The following is a 21,573-nucleotide window of genomic DNA, read 5'->3' on the forward strand; positions in this document are numbered from 1 at the left end:
ATTTAGATAAACAGTTCCAAATTGCTTTCTCCTAGGGTTTTAACATGGGCTTCCCAGAAAGCTCAAATGATAGAGATAAAGAATCTGCCCACAATGCAGGAGACCTGCGTTCAATCCCTGGGTCCTGAAGATCCCCTGGAGAAGGGCATGGCAACCCACTCCAGAGGAGCCTGGTGAGCTACAGTCCTTAAACTCACCAAGAGTCCAGGACTGAGCGACCAATACACACACACACACACGCAGGATTTTAACATAAATATATGTGTATATGTTTATACCTAAGTGTAAAAGTAGGAGAAGGCGATGGCACCCCACTCCAGTACTCTTGCCTGAAGACTCCTGTGGACGGAGGAGCCTGGTGGGCTGCAGTCCATGGGGTCTCAAAGAGTCGGACACGACTGGGCGACTTCACTTTCACTTTTCACTTTCATGCATTGGAGAAGGAAATGGCAACCCACTCCAGTGTTCTTGCCTGGAGAATTCCAGGGACGGGGGAGCCTGGTGGGCTGCCGTCTATGGGTTTGCACAGAGTCGGACACGACTGAAGCGACTTAGCAGCAGTAGCAGCAGCAAGCATAAAAGTAACATGATGCATTAAATTTTTATTTGTTTGGTTAATCTGATGGAAGGAGGGCTTCATTATGTTAGTTAAGGTTTCTTAATAACTAGTGAGGGTGAATATCTTAAAAAAAACACTCTCAACATATTAATCTAGGCCATCTTCTGAAGGTCCTATGTGAATTGTCTCTGTTAGTTTTATTTTAAAAAAAGGTCTTAATGGAGTTCTTCTTAAATTCTGGAACATAGCCCCTTTGTATATATGTGTGTGTGTCAATGTTTTCTTTTTGGATTCTGTTTTCAGGGTCCTGCAAGGAAGGCATTTCTTACCCAAGATGATAAAGTGGGAAACAATTTAAGCAGGTGCTATAAACCTAGGCTTTTCTTTTTCCTTTTATCAGTATTTTCTCTTTGTTCCTTGGAACTGCACTCCTTGAGAAGCTTTTATTGCCTTGAGGTGGTGGATGATACAGCTAAAACAGAAGTAATGTTTGCTCAGCTCTGAGTTTTAAATTACTTCTAAAAGTCCACAGACAAAAAGGAATCTAAGAAACCAAAGCATTTTGATTCACAAGAACATGTCTTTTTCACAAAATGAAATGACAAACTTTCCACCTTTTCCTAAGTTTATACAACCACATTTATCTGCCATTTGGGTCATTCACCTATAACATTTGCTGGTGCTGGTGACTTTTTGAAGTTATTACTGTAACGGCTCTTTTAGACATTTTTCTACATTAATTCCTCTACTAAAGTTTCCTACTTCTTTCTGGGTCAAATTTGAGAATTCATATCTCCCCCCCCAAAGCCATGGCAGGTGGAATACAGCCTATGCCCTTAATGTCTGGGGTCTGTAAGTGTGCTAGTTTACAGGGCAGAAGCAGCGCCGTAGGCGTGACTTAAGAGCCTGAGCTGGGAAGAGTGACCTGGGTGGCCATGTGGGTTAGTGTGGACAGGGGTCCTTACAGTGAAACAAAAGCAGAGATGTGACTATGGAACACGAGGCGGCTGAGGACAGAGCGCTGACCTGCTGGTGCTGGCTGTGAAGACGGAGAAAGGGAAACGAGGCGCTGCAGATCCTCGAGGGCCGGGGATGGCCCTCCGCTGACGGCCAGTGGGGAAACGGGGACCCCGGCTCTACAGTCACTAGGAACGGAATGCTGCCAACAGCACAAACGATTCTCCCCCAGAGGCCCCCCGATGCCTCGGCTTTATCTCGGCAAGACCGAAGTCAGGCCTCTCATCTCCAGGGCTGTTAGATAAGTGGGAAATTCTCATTATTACTCCTCCTTTTAAAAAAATTATACTCTATTTATGATCTCTAGATGGCAGAAGAACCATCTTTAGATGCCCAGGAACTAGAGACCACACTGCCAACATCCGTTGGCTCATAGAAAAAGCAGGAGAATTTCAGGAAAACATGTTTCTGCTTCATTGACTAGGCTAAAGCTTTTGAGTGTGTGTATCACAACAAACTGTGGAAAATTCTGAGAGATGGGAATACCAGACCATCTTACTTGCCTCCTGTGAAACCTGTATTCAGGTCAAGAAACAACACTTAGAACTGGACATGGAACAACAGACTGGTTCCAGATAGGAAAAGGAATACATCAAGGCTGTATATTGTCACCTTCTTATTTAACTTATATGCAGAGTGCATCATGAGAAACGCTGGGCTGGAGGAGGCACAAGCTGGAATCAAGACTGCCGGGAGAAATATCAATAACCTCAGATATGCAGATGACACCACCCTTATGGCAGAAAGTGAAGAAGAACTAAACAGCCTCTTGATGAAAGTGAAAGAGGAGAGTGAGAAAGTTGGCTTAAAGCTCAACATTCAGAAAACAAAGATCATGGCACCTTGTCCCATCACTTCATGGCAAATAGATGGGGAAACAATGGAAACAGTGGCTGACTTTATTTTCTTGGACTCCAAAATCACTGCAGATGGTGACTGCAGCCACAAAATTAAAATATGCTTGCTCCTTCGAAGAAAAGTTATGACCTACCTAGATAACATATTAAAAAGCAGAGACATTACTTTGTCAACAAAGATCTGTCTAGTCAAAGCTATGGCTTTTCCAATAGTCATGTACAGATGTGAGAGTTGGACCATAAAGAAGGCTGAACACCAAAGAACTGATGCTTTTGAGCAGTGGTGTTGGAGAAGACTCTTGAGAATCCCTTGGACTGCAAGGAGATCCAACCAGTCCATCCTAAAGGACATCAGTCCTGAATAGTCAGTGGAAGGACTGATGCTGAAGCTGAAGCTCCAATACTTTGGCCACCTGATTTGAAGAGCTGACTCATTAGAAAAGACCTTGATGCTGGGAAAGATTGAAGGCAGGAGGAGAAGGGGATGACAGAGGATGACATGGTTGGATGGCATCACTAGACATGAGTTTGGGTAAACTCTGGGAGATGGCGAAGGACAGGGAAGCCTGGGTGCTGCAGTCCATGGGGTTGCAAAGAGTTGGACACGACTGAGCGACTGAACAGTAGCAACGATCTCTAGCATCTCATTGTTTGGCATGATAGTTCAGATTCCAAGTTATGCTAAAACACCAGGTAGATTCATTTACATTTTATTATAGTCCTGCAAAAACTTAGAATTTTGTGGACTACAACAACTCCCTCCTCCCAACTTATCTTCCAAAATGAAAAAAAAAAAAATAGTTGTAAGCAATTATATATATCAAACCTTATAAAATTTTAGTTTTTTTGATTAGTCTGAAAATAAGGTAGGGGCATCTCTATCTGTCAGGCGTTTATAATATAAAGTAAAGTTCCATCAAAGCTGCTGGGAAAATTTTCCATTTAAAAGAAATTACAAACATTATTGGGTTTCCCAGGTGGCAAAGTGTTAAAGAACCAGTCTGCCAATGCAGGATAGACACTAGGGAAGCACGTTCAAACCCCTGGTTGGGAAGATCCCCTGGAGGAGGAAATGGTAACCCATTTCAGTACTCTTGCCTGGAAAATTCCATGGACAGAGAGCCTGGCAGCTACAGTCCATGGGGTGGCAAAAAGTCAAGACACGACGACTGGGTGCGCGCGCGTGTGTGCACACACACACACGCACACAGACATACACACACACAATCAAGGGGAAAAAAGTCTTAAGTGATCCCTATTATAGAAATTAACTGTTTCCATGTTGAAATTATAATAAAATCAAGAAAACTCGGATTTTAGATTTTATCTGTCCTATAGCCATGTACCATTCCTAAACCTTTACTATACACATACCTCCCTAGTCTGGCTACCCAAAGAAGAAATCAGAAAATTAAAATACACCTCAGCAGAGTGATGTTTACAAAACGTTAGTCCATGCACATGTATGGACCTTTACACACTATATCATTTGATCCTAGTGACATTATGAGAAAACTGAGGCTCACAGAGTTTAATCGACTCTATGCCCTGGAAACAGTGCTTAAATATACAGCTAGCAGTATCATACAGTTTGTCCAAACTTAAAGACTAAACCAACACGTTACTGCATTTCTGTATCAGAGAGGGTGACTCTAAGGAGCCACGTGATTTGGGGAGTGGCTGAGGCCTGTCTACTCAGTTGTTAGGATAGATACACATTTTGAAATGCTTTTTCCTGGAAACACAAATGGATGGTCAGGTCTCTTGTATTCAATTAGAGCGCTCCTGCTTATACTACAGAGCAGATTTCAGGAAGGGCAGGGGCTGCGCCCGTCGCAGCTTCTCCTGTTGGGTGGTACGCGGCAGGGTGACAATCAACCTCTGCTGATGTTGTACGTGGGAGGCCGTCAGGGCCCTGGCTGCACTGCCGCCGCTCGGCAGAAACAGCCCAAGCACACGTGTCGTTTCAATGTTCTAGTATCCATGGTTAAACACTAAAGACAAGTACAACTAATTTAAATAATTTTTTTACTTCACCAAACATCCAAACTATGATCATTCAACATGTCATCAAAATAAAACAACTGAGATATTTCACACTCATTTTTTCAAACTAAGTCTTGAAAACCCAGTGCACACTCGTTGCAGAGCTCCAAGGCCCCATGTGGCCAACAGATACCACGCTGGGCAGCCCAGGTATAATCCACTTAGCAGCCTAAACTGCCAAATTTTTTCACAACATGTAGACAGTTACATAAAATAACCATCGTAACAAAATAAGATAATGACATACCTAGGCGAAATCTTTTGAATACCTGCTTTAACAAATCAGGGTATCAGTCATTTACTGTGTAGCAATATGTATCCACTTATCCAATCCAGAGAGGATTTGAAAGTTCTGTTCTCCATAAGTTTCTTTTGTAGCTTTTATTCTGCCTGGCCAACTATAGTTTCAGAGATAACATTGAGTCAGCTCTTTTCAGAATTTATCTCAGAATGAACCAATTCCAAACTGGTGGTAGTATTAATAAAGTACTATGTGGCATGTATGGCATATAAAGACTGTACTAAAATACATTTCTCCTCTGTTACAGAAACGGGCTAACGTTTCTGTGCCCTGTGCGAACGGAAACATTTAGACCTCAAGAAGCTGGAGTCAGCAGCACGTGAGACGACCTTTCCAGGCCTAGCACACAGGCTCAGGACAACGTCGGGGGCGTGGACGACACGTTTCTCCAGCCAGGCCTCGCCGGACAGATCCCGGCCGAGGAGTCCGCGTCAACAGGCCCGCAGCCCGTAAGCTGCACGGCGTCCTGCCAGGACCAACGCTCGTCTGCGCGGGCGCCGGGGCCTGAGGCTCACCACGTGCGCGGGCGCCAGGGCCCGAGGCGCGCTGTCCGTCCGTGGGCGCCGGGGCCAGAGGCGCGCTCCATGTCCACGGGTGCGCCGGGGCCTGACGCTCACGCCTGGAGGCACACTGTTCACCACGCAGAGCTGGGCAGGACGCCAGCGGGACTGAGGCACGTTTTCTCTCAGATGCCGACGGCCCCTGTGGCTTCCTCTCTGCAGACAGCCCCAGCTCTAAAGAACTGCTCTGCCAACAGCATGCCCCTTCCCCAGGAACAGCTGCACCTGGGGCTGGTTTGGGCCGACAGAAGCCCGGGCTGGTCCCCTCGCACGACGGCCTCTGAGCGCTGTCCCGGCCTCAGGGGTCCCAGCAGCAACGGCAGGGAGTTCACCCTCTCCCGCAGCTCAAGGCTGCTGCTTTGACTCCTCGTGGATTCAGTGCGCTCCTTAGGGCACACCCCCAAAAGCATCCTACAAAGGTCTGAAGTCCTGACCCAGAACGGCTTTTCATAATTATAGGTAAGTCACTCTTGAATATACTAAATATCCTCAAGCCACAGCAGGCATGCGCAGTCTTTCCTTCAAACGTCGGGGAACAAGCCCTATGCAGGCTGACGGTAGGAAATGTGTCTAGCAAGTCTGCCGCCCCGAGGACGGACCCACAGGAGCTCGTAAGGAGCTTCTGAAACACCAGCTCAGGAGACACGAGGCCTTGCACACACACCGACTAACCTACACCCCCCGCCAACGAAAGCACAGAGAAGGGACTGCCCAATCCTGTCTCAGGCCATCAGAGTGGGAGCTACATCTTTAGAGTTGGGGGTGGTGGTTCAGGGAAGGTCAGTTTTCTGCAGGAAACACAGTATTTTGGAGGCAGACTACTGGGCACACCTCGATGAGACAAAGCCTGATGGACCCCTCGGGGCTCCCTGCCACCCACGTGCTGGAGAGAAGGGGCACAGGCCCGGGGACGGGAGCACACACATTCCTTTCAGAAGCTGCTGGCACCCTCAGTGTGGGCTCTGTCCTCCTGGTCATCCGGCTGTGGGGCAAGGAGGGAGGGAGAGAAGGTGGGGTGAAGACAGGGCCGCTGGGCCCAGCAGTGCGTGTCCTCAGGCAGGGGCCTGGCAGCTCCGGTCAGCAGCCCTGGGGGGACTGCAGGGACATGGGCTCAGGATGACCAGAGCTACGCTGGACAAGGCGCCTCCTGCGCTGGGCCCGTGAGAGATCTCAGGGCTTCAGCTAAAGCTGGGGCGGTCGTGGGCGACACATGAGCGGCTTGCCAAGCAGAATCTCTCAGATCCACACCTGCTGAGCCGGACACAGCTGGGGTCCACTCTGACTCGGCTGCTGTCTAGCCATGGGGCCCCCTCAAGTCCCTGACCCTCCACAGGCCACAGTCTCCTCCCTGGGGAAGTGAGCCCTTCACATGTGCTGGGTGCCCACGGTGGACACGTGGGAAGGGCTCAGCGTGGTCTGAGCATCTGCGACGGACTCAGCACACGCAGACCATCCGCAGCACACCGGGCACCCCCGACCCAGCACAGGCGGGCACGGGCCGCCCCCCAGCCTCAGACCCGCTCTCCTGAACGGGCCCATGGCCACCTGCTCGGGGGGCACCCACAGACCTGGGCTAACGGGCTCCGAGCACAGGCCGCTCTGAAACATTCGATAAATGTTCTGGGTCCCATGGGCTATGTGTCGATGGAGCTTATCTGTCAAGAGCCGAGGTCACTGAAGGAGCTGCTCCAGCATTAGTGGGGACCCGATTACAGGGTGGCTGGGGAGAGGAGAGGAGAGGAGAGGAGGGAGGGCACGCACGTGAGGCTCCTACGATGCCCCACGCGTGATAGTCTCGTGACCTTTCTCTCACTAAACTCAACAGGAAACAAGAACATGAGCGGTATTCCTAAATGGCTGGGCAGAACCCCATGAACCAGCTGGAGATTTGGACACAGGACACCAAAGGCAACACATTCAGGAGGCTGGGAATTCTAGGGGTCGTGGGTGAGAAGCCTGGCTCAGAGGATTGGGAAAGGCGAGGCCTCCAGGAAGCCCAGCACTATGGTCACAGAAAGGGGGTCGCCTGGACGTCCCACGGTGACCCTGGAGCACACAGGACGCAACTGGTCCCCGCCTGGTTAGACAGTACGACCTCACAGACCTGAGCGACAGACAGAAGACGGCTCTAGTCTGCTCCTTAAAAACACACGTTGGTGCCGCAAGAGGGCAAAGGACCTGCAGCGCCTGCAACCAACCTGGTTCCAGCCCGGCCAGAGGCGCCGGGCGCGGTCCCCTCCATGGCTGGCGTGCCCAAGTGCAAACGTGGGGTTCAGATCATCAGGACACATTAAGACAAGACAGAGGCGTTGAGTTGTTTCCTTCATATGGCTCACTCTGACGGCCTAAGAGGCACTTGAGGACGGCACACAGTGACCCCACCACCATAACTGCCCCTGAGTAGGCGGCCCCCTCCAGTCCTGACGACGGACAGGCGTGGGGTGCCGCCCCCCACCCCTGAAGCAGCTGTCCCTTTTCTCTCTCTACAGATGAGAGGCGGCCCCCTCCAGTCCTCATGATGGACTGGCATGGGGTGCCGCCCCCCACCCCCGAAGCAGCTGTCCCTTCTCTCTCTCTACAGATGAGAGGCGGCCCCCTCCAGTCCTCATGATGGATTGGCATGGGGTGCCACCCCCCACCCCTGAAGCAGCTGTCCCTTCTCTCTCTCTACAGATGAGAGGTGGCACCCTCCAGTCCTCATGACGGACAGGCGTGGGGGTACTGCCCCCCTCCCCCCCGAAGCAGCTGTCCCTTCTCTCTCTTTATAGATGAGCGGTCAAGCAGCCTCTGTGGGGCATCCAGCAAGGCAGTGACGAAGGCCAGATTCCAACCCAGGCCTGACTCCAGAGCCCATGCTGAGCACAGATTCATCACCCTGCTCCCCTAGAAAGGGCTGTAGCAAATGCAACTTCAAATGAAAGAAACGTGGAATGAGGTCTTCTGGTGGCAAAGGGCTAACTCTGACCTTGTTCTCTATCCAACAACTCATTCATTCAATGTCTTTTGGAGTAAGTCTTCCCAAAAAAGAGGCATGTTCTAGTTAATTGATGAGTCTCCTGAATTTGTTTTACATATTCTGTATTCCTCTGTCTTCTTAAAGCGATTCTTTAGAAGGCAGTGGAACTGCTTGTTGTGCTTCAGGACTCTGGTTTTTCAACAGCACCCAGAGGGACTGATGCATGGCCATCTTCCAGGACAGCCTCTAGGCTTTGCAGTCCTTCCTGCGGGCAGGAGCAGGCTCTCTGTCCTGTTGCACTACGTCCTGCCTGAGCTGCTCTGGCCTCCCTCTTCTCTGTCCCAGCCACTTACTGCTTGTCACCCGCACGGCACAGGTTCTGCTTTCATCTTGAGGGTCCACAGTGAAGTCATCTCCAGACATGAGCTGTTAGCATATTAACGTGAGGTATGTGTTACCCCTTAGTTTAAAATATTTTTTCTTTCTTCTAGAAGGAGTTATAAGAAACTTAACAATGGATACCTGTAGTGAAATGGGCTGGCAAAAGGAAGTGCGAGGAGAAAAAGAAGCTGTTTTTTTTCTTTTTTCCCTTTAGTTAACTGGGACTGTCTAATGTTATGTGCACTTTAGTTTTACATTAACAGTGGTTAAGTGGGAAGAGAGAATTTTTATCCTTTTCAACCTTTTTTTTATTAAACAAACAAACCCCTATGTTCACAGCAGCACTATTTACAATAGCCAAGACATGGAAACAACCTAAAATGTCCATCCACGGATGAAGGGATAAGGAAGATGTGATACATACATACAGTGGAATGCCCCAGATAGCCACGATGGAGTGGTCACTCACCTAGAGCCAGACATCCTGGAGTGCAAAGTCAAGGAGGACTTAGGAAGCATCACTACGAACAAAGCTAGTAGAGGTGATGGAATTCCAGCTGAGCGATTTCAAATCCTAAAAGACAATGCTGTGAAAATGCTGCACTCAATATGCCAGCAAATATGGAAAACTCAGTAGTGCCCACAGGACTGGAAAAGGTCAGTTTTCATTCCAGTCCCAAATAAAGGCAATGCCAAAGAATGCTCAAACTACCACACAACTGTACTCATCTCACACGCTAACCAAGTCATGCTCAAAATTCTCCAAGCCAGGCTTCAACAGTATGTGAACCGTGAACTCTGGATGTTCAAGCTGGATTTAGAAAAGCCAGAGGAAACCAGAGTTCAAATTGCCAACATCCTGTTGGACCATAAAAAAAGCAAGAGAGTTCCAGAAAAACATCTATTTCTGCTTTATTGACTATGCCAAAGCCTTTGACTGTGTGGATCACAACAAACTGGAAAATTCTGAAAGAGATGGGAACACCAGACTACCTTACCTGTATCCTGAGATATCTGTATGCAGGTCAGGAAGCAACAGTTAAAACTGGACATGGAACCACAGACTGGTTCCAGATTGGGAAAGGAGTACGTCAAGGCTGTATATTGTCACCCTGCTTATTTAAGTTATATGCAGAGTACATCATGAGAAACACTGGGCTGGAAGAAGCACAAGCTAGAATCAAGATTGCCGGGAGAAATATCAATAACCTCAGATATGCAGATGACACCACCCTTATAGCTGAAAGCAAAGAGGAACTGAAGAGCCTTTTGATGTAGGTGCAAGAGAAGAGTGAAAAAGCTGGCTTAAAACTCAGCATTCAAAAAACTAAGATGGTGACATCTGCCATAAAAGTAATGAAATAATGCCATTTGCTGCAACATGGATGGACCTACAGATTATCAAACTAAGCAGACTAAGTGAAGTGAAAGTGAAGTCGCTCAGTCGTGTCCGACTCTTTGCGACCCCATGGACTGCAGTCTGCCAGGCTCCTCTGTCCATGGGATTTTCTAGGCAACAATACTGGAGTGGGCTGCCATTTCCTTCTCCAGGGGATCTTCCCAAACCAGGGATCCAACCCGGGTCTCCTGCATTGTAGGCAGATGCTTTTACCATCTGAGCCACCAGGGAAGTACAAGCAAACTAAGTCAGAAATAAAAAGACAAACATCATATGACATTGCTTACATGTGGCATCTCAAATATAACACAAATGAAGTTATCTACACAGATACAGAGAACAAGCTTATGGTTGCCAGCGTTGGGGTGCAGGGGAGGGATGGATTGTGAGTTTGGGTGAACAGATGCAAACTATTATCTATGGGATGGATAAACAAGGTCCTACGGTACAGCACAGGGAACTATATTCAATATGCTGTGATAAACCACAACGGAAAAGGAAAAACCGGATAATATGCATAATGATATCCATGCATATACATTTATGTATATTCACTCATATCTGTAACATGAATCAGATCAGATCAGTTGCTCAGTCGTGTCTGACTCTTTGTGACCCCATGAATCACAGCACACCAGGCCTCCCTGTCCATCACCATCTCCTGGAGTTCACTCAGACTCACGTCCATCGAGTCAGTGATGCCACCCAGCCATCTCATCCTCTGTCGTCCCCTTCTCCTCTTGCCTCCAATCCCTCCCAGCATCAGAGTCTTTTCCAATGAGTCAACTCTTCACATGAGGTGGCCAAAGTACTGGAGTTTCAGCTTTAGCATCATTCCTTCCAAAGAAATCCTAGGGCTGATCTCCTTCAGAATGGACTGGTTGGATCTCCTTGCAGTCCAAGTCTTCTCCAACACCACAGCTCAAAAGCATCAATTCTTCGGCGCTCAGCCTTCTTCACAGTCCAACTCTCACATCCATACATGGCCACAGGAAAAACCATAGCCTTGACTAGACGGACCTTTGTTGGCAAAGTAATGTCTCTGCTTTTTAATATGCTGTCTAGGTTGGTCATAACTTTCCTTCCAGGGAGTAAGCGTCTTTTAATTTCATGAGTGCAGTCACCATCTGCAGTGATTTTGGAGCCCCCAAAAATAAAGTCTGACACTGTTTCTCCATATATTTCCCATGAAGTGATGGGACCAGATGCCATGATCTTAGTTTTCTGAATTTTAAGTTTATGAATTAATAATTCCTAAGTATCTCTCAAAAAAAGTTCCTGGGGGCATATGTGCTATTTCTTAAGATAATTTTGAAGAAAACTCTTTGAGTTAAGTTGACAAAAGAATAAACTCTCCTGTGGCGTATCTTTTATGATTGCAACCTACACTGAGGAAAATAAAATGGATCTTTCCAACAATTTTCCAAAAATTATTTAATGGCCTGGATTTTGAGATATCACTTTATATTTGTAATTTTCTTCAAAAAATTAAAACCCATATAATTATTGTGTGTTAAAAGGCAACGATACAGATATAAGACCTCATGATAAGAAAAGACTACCTACAATTAAAGAATTATTGCAAATATTGATATTTGCTCAATTTCTGCTTGAAAAATGCTCCACCGCTCTGAAAAAAGACACCAGGTAAAGTCCACATGATATTTTATCTCCGTGAAAAGTGTGTCTATTCTTGTGGGTCTGGAACCTCTGATGAGCTTCTCCAGCTTCTGGGATTACTGAGCCTCAAGAATCTCCCCAGCAGAGATTGCTAGAAAGCTTTCTGTTGCCACCACTAACTATTTTGGGTCCCGTCTACCTCCCCTTGCTCTCTGACACTCTGCAGGAAGTGTGCTGGGTTGAGGCAAACCCACAGTGACCTCTCCAAACCGGGGCAGGGCTCGCCCCACTGCCCACTGCAGGTGAAAGCTGTTCACCTTGCCTCGTGTCTCATTAAGCCGCTGGACTCTTCCCTGTGAGACTGATACAGTCCTGCTGGGCAGGGCAGACAGGGCAGTCGGGAACAGGGGCTCAGAAAAAGAGCTGGTTCTTGACCATGTGGACTTGCCTGAGTCATCTGAAGTACCCGCGATGCCCACGCAGCTTGGCGAAGCGGGAGGGAAGGTCAAGGGACCAATGAAAACAGAGCCTGGAACAATGCAGGCATTCAACAAGTACTCGCTGAGTGAGTGAGTGAGACAATTCTACTTCTCTAATGCAAGTCATTTGAACAAAATGCTGCCATCGCCGCCTTTAAGAGTCTGTTTAAAAAGGGACGCTGTTCACGTGTCTACTGGAAAACGTGGACTGAGCAGGAGTGTAGAAGCAGAAGTCAGAACAGGAAGCAACCTTTAGCTTTCTCTTTCCACACAGGTATAAACCCATCAGGCTTTTGCAGCCAGAGATACACTCTGCAGCAAACTCACCCTGTGATAACAGAACTCCTGTTAGACAGCTGCCTGGGGCGAACTCCCTGGCAGTCCAGTAGTTAGGACTTCATGCTTTTCACTGCCGTGGGCCCAGGTTCAATCCCTGGTCAAGAAACTAAGATCCTACAAGTTGTGTGGTGCAGCCAAAAAAAAAAAAAAAAGCTTTTCAGTTAACAAATTTAAGTCCTGTGAATTCTCACCAGGTCAGAAAATCACATCAACATCCATGTAAGTGCAATAACTGATGAAGGGAAAGAAGAATCACTGATCTGCCTCTTGTACTGGCTACGCCACAGCACCGCATTACTGTTTAGGTCACTGAACAGAGTAAACAGCAGCTTTCACAGACTCTCAGAGCTCGAAAAGCCCTAAAGGTCAGCGGGTTCAATTACCAGAACACAGCCAGAAACCCTACCAGGGAAACGCAGAACTATATACAGAAGCAAGATCACACCCCTCTGTCCCACGGTATGTTTGTTTAACACGTTAAGTCAACACACCACTCAGGTCCTAACCATGACATATTATTTTCTGTTATGCTATTAAAAAGTACAGATATTATGGAGACATGTCATTATTAGAATAGCAGTTTAATGCTAGCAGCATGACTGTGCGGATATTTTTAAGGAAGACATTATATGAATTTCTATTAATACTGTCCTCTTGTTAGTCTGAATTTGAATGGAGGATTCTTAAAGTTAGTCTAGCCTTCCATTTAATACAGAATTTCTCTCTACAGGATATTTTAAAAGATTATGTAATAAAAGATAAATGCAGCAACTTTAAATATTTATGTTTCTAAATTCCATAGGAGGTGCTGAATATGGATTACTATTGTTTTGTATTTCTTAAATAAACTTTTTCTAGATTTTGGACACATGGTTATGATATTTAAATATTGTCTTTTTATTTTATATCATTGCTAATTACTCTACATAGAGATTTGTCATGCTGAACTCTAATTCTGTTAAAAGTGAAGTGAAGTGAAAGTCACTAAGTCGTGTCCAATTCTTTGTGACCCCATGGACTGTAGTCTACCACTCCCCTGCGTCCATGGGATTTTCTAGGCAAGGGTACTGGAGTGGGTTGCCATTCCCACTCTATTCTCTAGAGGATCTTCCCAACCCAGGGATCGAACCCAGGTCTCCCACACTGTAGGCAGATGCTTTACCATCTGAGCCATCAGGGAAGTCCAATTCTGTTAAAATGACTCATAATACAAAGCCTGTACTTAGAAACAAATTTTGAAATCAAGTAGTAATTCTTCTCTGTAAAATATAATAAGTACTTCTGGCTAATACATACAATAATAAGCAGATACACAGCATCTAAAATGTCTAACCTCAGAACTAATCTGTCAAATCCTATCACAGAGCACCTTTGCAACTGAAAAACACCTCAGCATGAACTGTCAATTAAAATGTGATGTTAAAAGAACCACTAAATCTAGAGTACCATCTATTGCAAGGAAAGAGACTGGTACAAACTCAATTGAAAAAATAATAAAAAACAGACTGTAGTCAGATTTGGTGCTAGCAAGGTATGACACGAGAGGGGACTTTTTGTCCTAAACAACAGTGCCACTCAGTGGCTGAGCAGTGGAGTGAGCTGATAGACGGCACGAATGGAGGGTGGCAAAAAGGAAAATGGAGTTTGGGAGGAGGCAATGAGACTGCAGGCAAAGAGATGCTGCGTTGCCATGGTAACTGTACCTGGGAGGTCAGTTAGGGTCTGGACAGGAACAGAAACCTGAGCATCGCTTCCTGTAACTACATCGCCTGGATTTCATAAGAAAAAATAATTAGATTTCATAAAGAGGAAAAAAATTAACTTTCTGTTCATATTTAATGCTATAATACTTTTACCTATCAACCTAGTTACTGAAAGTTCAGTGAATCAAACTATAACACAATCTTGGAAAAATTAATATAAAGTATTTCTTAAAGGAACTAATTTTTAAAGTGTTTCCTTAAAAGTGTTTGTGCCTGTTTTTCTTGAGGAAAAAAAAAAGTTTCTACAGGTCTAAAGTACAGGAAACTAGCCATCAATGGATACTGCTGAGCAGATTTCATTTTCCTACAAATAACAGCATGATTTTATATTTTATTTAAAAAATTCTTTATCCAAAAGTATGTACGTATTTAATTAAGAAGTAGAGATGTTCCTTTAAAATCAATTTCCTCCTGTAACAGACAAAATTTATTTTTAACAAAACTTGAAACCAATTTCTTCAGTGATAAGATAAAGACCTAAACAAGTTCTGATTTCATATTAAGTACTGAAAAGATTTCATAAGTTACCACATGCACTTATAAATGTCAACATGTAAAAATAAATCTGTGAACTGCATACCCTTTAAACTTGATATACTTACTATAGGCAAGATTTCATTTACAAATTGGACCTGTAGTAAATGCTTCAAATAAAGAAGTGCTCAAACTCAAAACACATACAAAGGAAAAGGGGGGTAAGGAGTGCATTCTCAAGATACAGGAGAGAAAGGAAAAGGAAACGCTGAGAAGCACTTGAGGCGCAGGACCACTGAGAAGCAAGGCTTTTGGGGTCTTTGATTTGCTGCCTGGATGGCGAAGCGCACCACGAAGCACAGCCACTGTCGGCCGAACCCCTTCCTGCGCAGGTCAGCCTCGGAACCTTATGCTACTTCGAGACTAACAAGCTGAAAAACAAGCCTCCTGAAAAGGCACCACATTTTCTATGTATGATAACACATAATTAACAGATCTGCTTTCCCTGTAGCTCCTACACAATAGCAAAAAAAAAAAAAATCAATATTTGAATTATATAACAACCTTCAGTGCCTTGACCACTGGCTACAATGATGATTTACAGCACAGACAGCTCATCTGGAAATTACTGGGTTGTAATTAGACCATTCCTATCAATTAACAGTACATGCATTTGTATTCTCCCATAGCTGAAATAAAATCTGTAAATAGGTACATACTCCAAATAACTGATAAACAACTTTTAGTGGGACTTCCCGGGTCCTGAATTTTCTTGATACAGTTAACTCTCTATTCACTGATAAGCAGTGTGCCTCATTTTCTGTACATTTGAAGATTTTCAAGTTTACGCTTGCTACTCATTTTACTCTGCAGCTTCTGGATCACCTATTAATGTATATTTAGAGACTGAAGCTAATTTTAATATTGATGTCACCTGGAAAATGCTGGAGGACCATCTGTGCTCCCTCCTTCCTTCAGGACCCCACCCCCAACACAGATACCCACGGCAGAATGCACTTCAAGTAACAGACATTTGAATGCTGGCTTTCTCACAGAACTCTTCCTCTGTATGAGCAGAGATAATCTAGAGTTAACTAACCCATGAAAGCCATAAGGGTTTTCACTGCATAAACAACCACTTTTCGAAACAACATTCAAGTTTTCCTACAGAGTGCACTAAAAAGGCACGAAGCACAGGGCTGTCCCGAGACGGTCAGAAGCCTATCCCAGCGCGAGGCTGGGAAGGAGTCGGCACTGTGCTCACCCCCTCCGGGGCCAGGGGACACTCCTGCGGGTTCAGGTCAGCATCAAGGCACAGCAGGAGACTTGCGGGAAACGCCCGCAGAAAGAACCGCCGCTGGAGGAGAGTTAACAAACACGCCTTTCATCTAAGGAACCATAGGTTTTTAGAGTTGGCATGCTCCCCAGGAGTCAGTTCAAACCCCTTATTTCCAGGTGAGGAAAAGGGTCAGAAGTTTCAGGATTCTGCCTGTGGTTCACTGGAGAACAAGTGAAGGATCAACCTACCCGCACTTCTACTGGTACAAACTGCTCTCTTCACCTTTTGGTCTATTTTATTAAAACCTTTATTCAGGGAGGGGCCCTGACAGACCGAGCCATCTTTAATAGGAAGGTAGAGAAGCCTTCTGTAGGTTGACATGAGAAGAATAAACCAGAAATGAAAAGAAGAGCTGCCAAACAAGATCACTTCCGTTCTGCACAGGGATGGGTTACCGAATGCCCCAGCGATGCTCCTGTTCCAAATGCTCTGCTTAAGTGCTCTGTTGCTTCCCTATAACTGGGGACTTAGTTTTCATCAATTGTTCAGTCCTCATGTACTTCCTTTCTCACTCACTGTGATATTAATACTTGACATTTCCTTAGAGACGCAACTTTATATTTCTATAGTCATTTGGCTTGGTTCCTCAGAAAATTTACGCTACGGCATTAAGAGATTCTCTGACTCATTTGCCTGCCATCAGTTAGAATTACTACTAACTATGGCTTGTTATCAAAGCAATATTGAAATCATATTTGTTTAGAACAATAAAACAGTACAATTAAGAAATATATAAAATAACATTCATTTCCATCCTGGAAGTGGGCATGTCTCCTGGCATTAAAATACATTTACAATATGTGAAGGATTTGACGTCTCCTCTTCTTTAAGTCACGCGTGGCAGCTGCACATTGGAGAGAAGCGTGATAATATAAAAGACGCTCCTGTGCGAGGCAGATGGGGTATCTAACAGAGTTTAAACAGCAACCATGTAAACTCTAGTACTCCATATAGGCAACGACAGATACGTGCAACTAACAGAAGCACACTTATTGAACACACACAGTTTGTTTTCTGTCCCTGGCATATAGAGTCCATTTAACTTAAGTTTACCAGTTTAAATATCAGTAATTAAAATTTTGATAACGTTGGATGCAATCATCTTAAACAAAGTATATGGAACATGGGTTAATATTTAATATTTAACGATTCAATATATTATTGTTACTGTCAACATTGAGTGTTGGGTACTGAACTTGGCTATGATCCAGGGATTCCTTTACCACGTGGATGAGGAAGGGGTCAAGAGGGTATCTGCTCTGACGCTAAATGGCCACAGACTCCAGGCTTTGTGAGGCCTCAGGACTGATTTCTGTAGATTTTCTGCCATCACGTTAGTATCTCGTGCTTCGGGAATACAGACAGCCAAGCCTCACAGCTAAAAATAAATGTAGCTGTTTCTAACTGGCTATGAGTCGGGTTACTTGATTCACACTTCTTTGGAGGTAAGTGGAAAATATGAGAAAAAGGTTCTCGGTAGGAACCCGAAAGGCTCTCTTACGAATACAATGAGCGAGGTGAGGTGCTGGGAAGCCCCCGAAGTGCAAGGCGCTCCCCGAGCCCCGGTGGCAGGAGACCGCCGGCACAGCCCCGGAGCCGTGCACACCGAGAGCCAGTCTCAGGCTGTCCGCCTCTCCCCGTGTACCAACACAGACACGGGCCCTGGCTGCCCGAGACATCCTGTCTGCCCCTTCCCCTGTTCAGGGCTCTGCTTCGTGCTCCTTGATGGTACAGCAGCTGGGAGAGGGATGCAAGCCTGGCGACCTGCCTCCTCCGAACCAACCGCAGGGGTGAAAGCTGGGACCGGCAGGGCCCAGGGTCCCGGGCCTCGCCCTCGCCAACGCTCTCCCAGCCAGAGACATCACTGCACAGTGGGCAGAGACCTCGGTCTGCAGGCATCAAGCTCTCTGCTGTGACAAGTTCTCTGCTGTTCACACCACGCTCTGTGGGCGTGACCACGACTCAAATGCAAGCACACAGAGGAAGAAATGTTAAGAAAGTACTTTAACAAATTAGCTCATAAAAAGTTCTTACAACAGTATAGTATCTGAAATTCCCATTTACAAACAATCTAACATGTTTTACAGTTGAGTTTTGCATTAGTTCCTCCTTCTAGGATGGTGGTTCCTCGAAGTCCGGTGAGAAGGCCCAGGTTCTAGTATCCTCCCTTACCTTTGTTCAGCTGCACGGGCATACTTTCCGATTTCATCAGCCTCTGCTGCTGCTGCTGCAGAACGTGCCTGGGGGCCTCCGCCAAGGTCCTGGTGGGAGCCGCCACTGGGGACGGGGCGCTGGCACCGCCCGCTGCCACGGGGCCGCTTGCACCGCCCGGGGCCGCCGCAGGAGAAATCAGCTTCCTTCCGAAGTTAATCAGGCTGTTCGAGACCTTATTTATATTTAGGGGAGCGCCTTTGGCATTGGTCCTGTAAAAAAAAAAATACATGGAGACACATTATTTAAATTAGAGAACAACTCTGTTATCTAATATCAGAATATCACATGTTCTGTTGATACAAAGACATAGTTTACATGCTTTGAAAAGGGCCATTTATGAGATCAGGTACACAACGTGAGGTATGGAAACTTAAGTGACCACAGAACAATCCAACGGCAAGACTTTTGAAGATGTGGCTTGTGGAATTTCTTTTTTTCACTCCTTTATTCAACAGGGCCTAACAGTGGCAACACCACAACTGTCTACAACACAGCTCCCCTCCTGGAGGGTCCAGGCAAGAAGTACATTCGTTACACTGTCATGGAAGTAGGCGAGACGAAGCCTGCGATGCGGGCTCTGAAGGGGCGGTCAGGGCTGGGCAAGCCCGGGGTGGCCGCAAAGGGGAGCGAGGGGAGAACAGGTCTCCCCCAAGGTCGCATCTGCCCTGATTCTGCAACAGCAGCGTCTCTGACAGTTGTGCAGCCAGCTCACAGTCCATCACGGGTCGGGCCCCCAGACCCGAGTCCGCCCTCCCCCCGCCGCCCTGCCTCCACACCCCCTTCCCGCGACCCTGCGTCCCCTTCCCAAAACACTACATGTTTTCCTGGTCTGCCTGGTGTATGTCCGCCTTCTTCACTCCCCAGTGCAACAAAATGCCATGGAGACAAGGACGTTGGTCTCCATCCTGCCGTTGCCAGCACACACCAAGTGTTCCGCCTACACTTGTTAAAAGGCAGACGGACCCTTCTCACCCGGGCCCGGCTACCGCTCGCCGCCCACAGGCAGGGTCCCGGCGGCTCGGCCCTCTGGAGACGGCTGCTCCCAGAGCCCCCGTCCCACCTCGCGCTCTCTCCTCTCTGCTGTGTCTTCCACGAGCACACCACCTGCTGCGCGTGCACTCGTGCACACACGTTTGCAGCCCTTCTCCTCTGAACGCTCATTCCTTCCTGGTCTCGCTTTCTGTGCTTCAGTCTGGCCCGCTCGGCCTGGCTGTGGTCCCCTGCTCTCAGCCCACCCCTGAGGTCACAGTGACTGTGCTGCAGGGCCCAAGGGCCACCCTCACCTCGCCGCTCAGCACTCAGCCCCCCTCCACGCTCCCCTCTGGCTCACACAGGCCTCTCCTGGCGACCGGGGTTTGCCAGTGCCGATGCTCAGCCTGGCAGAGAGAGGACACCAAGTCAACATCTGTTCAAATGAATGACTACTTCCCAAATGAGTCACCGGCTTTAAGTATCTCGGGGCTATTATCTGGAAGACCAGTTAGACTATTTTACTTGTGGGATGTTGTCCATGTCAATATTAGTATGTAATCCAATCATTAATAGAAGCCTATTTTCTCACATTTAGCTTTGTTTTCACAAAAGTAGGAAACTGGAAATCAAATCTGAGAGATCTACTTGTCACGATTTTAGTCACCTTAAATTTTGCCATCATTTCCTTTTCTCAGATCTACCTGGCAGCACGTACATGGTAATTCTCTTGCGTTTTATGTGACGGCTGCGTCCCTGCCATTACTAGCTGCTGTTCAGTCGCTGCGTGGTGTCTGACTCTTTGTGGCCCCTTGACTGCAGCGCGCCAGGCTTCCCTGTCCTCCACTGTCTCCCCGAGTTTGCTCAGACTCATTTGCACTGAGTTGGCAAGGCTACCTAACCATCTCATCCTCTGTCACCACCTTCGCCTTCTGCCTTGCCCTCAATCTTTCCCAGCATCAGGGTCTTGTAGACAGAGCTCTCAGTAGAGCAAAAAACTGTCAAGAACAGTATTGCATGGGAACATGGAATGTTAGGTCCATGAATCAAGGTAAATTGGAAGTGCTCAAACAGGAGATGGCAAAAGTGAACATCAACATTTGAGGAATTTGTGAACTAAAATGGACTGGAATGGGTGAATCTAACTCAGATGACCAATATATCTACTACAGTGGGAAAGACTGCCTTAGAAGAAATGGAGTAGCCATCATAGTCAACAAAGAGGCTGAAATCTCAAAAATGACAGAATGATCTCTGTTCATTTCCAAGGCCAACCATTCAATATCACAGTAATCCAAGTCTATGCCCTGACCAGTAACGCTGGAGAAGCTGAAGTTGAATGGTTCTATGAAGACCTACAAGACCTTTCAGAACTAACATCCAAAAAAGATGTCCTTTTCATTATAGGGGACTGGGATGTAAAAGCAGGAAGTCAAGAGATATGTGGAGTAAGTTTGGCCTTGGAGTACAGAATGAAGCAGGGCAAAGGCTCATCGAGTTTTGCCAAGAGAATGCACTGGTCATAGCAAACACCCTCTTCCAACAACACAAGAGAAGACTCTACACATGGGCATCACCAGATGGTCAATACCAAAATCAGATTGATTATATTCTTTGCAGCCAAAGATGGAGAAGCTCCATACAGTCAGCAAAAGCAAGACCAGTAGCTGTGGCTCAGATCATGAACTCCTTATTGCCAAATTCAGACTTAAATTGAAGAAAGCAGCGAAAATCTCTAGACCATCCTGGTATGACCTAAATCAAATCCCTTATGATTATACAGTGGAAGTGACAAACAGGTTCACGGGATTAGACCTGACAGACAGATTGCCTGAAGGACTATGGACAGAGGTTCATGACACTGTATAGAAGGCAGGGATCAAGACCATCCCCAAGAAAAAGAAATGCAAAAAGGCAAAATGGTTGTCCGAAGAGGCCTTACAAATAGTTGAGAAAAGAAGAGAAGCTAAAGGCAAAGGAGAAAAGGAAAGATATACCCATCTGAATGCAGAGTTCCAAAGAATAGCAAAGAGAGATAAGAAAGCTTCCTCAGCGATCAATGCAAAGAAATAGAGGAAAACAAGAGAATGGGCAAGACTAGAGTTGTCTTCAAGAAAATTAAAGATACCAAGGGAACATTTCACGCAAAGATGGGCACAATAAAGGACAGAAATGGTACAGCCCTAACAGAAGCAGAAGATATTAAAAAGAGGTGGCAAGAATACACAGAAGAACTATACAAAAAAGATCTTCACGACCCAGATAATCACGATGGTGTGATCACTCATCTAGAGCCAGAC

The 21,573-nt window shown here is 46.4% G+C and overlaps 1 protein-coding gene across 15 annotated transcripts in view; it reads right to left on the minus strand.

Annotated features, from left to right (window-relative positions):
• TBC1D5 (TBC1 domain family member 5) overlaps nucleotides 1–21,573 on the minus strand; it is a 590,389-nt gene that overhangs the window by 55,220 nt on the left and 513,596 nt on the right. For all 15 annotated transcript variants that reach the window (XM_055570013.1, XM_055570012.1, XM_055570015.1 and 12 more), the window contains one exon: nucleotides 18,263–18,513. In XM_055570013.1, coding sequence (XP_055425988.1) covers nucleotides 18,263–18,513 — 251 coding nt within the window. The remainder of the gene's footprint in view (nucleotides 1–18,262; nucleotides 18,514–21,573) is intronic.

Source organism: Bubalus kerabau, chromosome 2 (genome assembly GCF_029407905.1).
Source record: "Bubalus kerabau isolate K-KA32 ecotype Philippines breed swamp buffalo chromosome 2, PCC_UOA_SB_1v2, whole genome shotgun sequence".
NCBI classification, from domain to species: domain Eukaryota; kingdom Metazoa; phylum Chordata; class Mammalia; order Artiodactyla; family Bovidae; genus Bubalus; species Bubalus kerabau.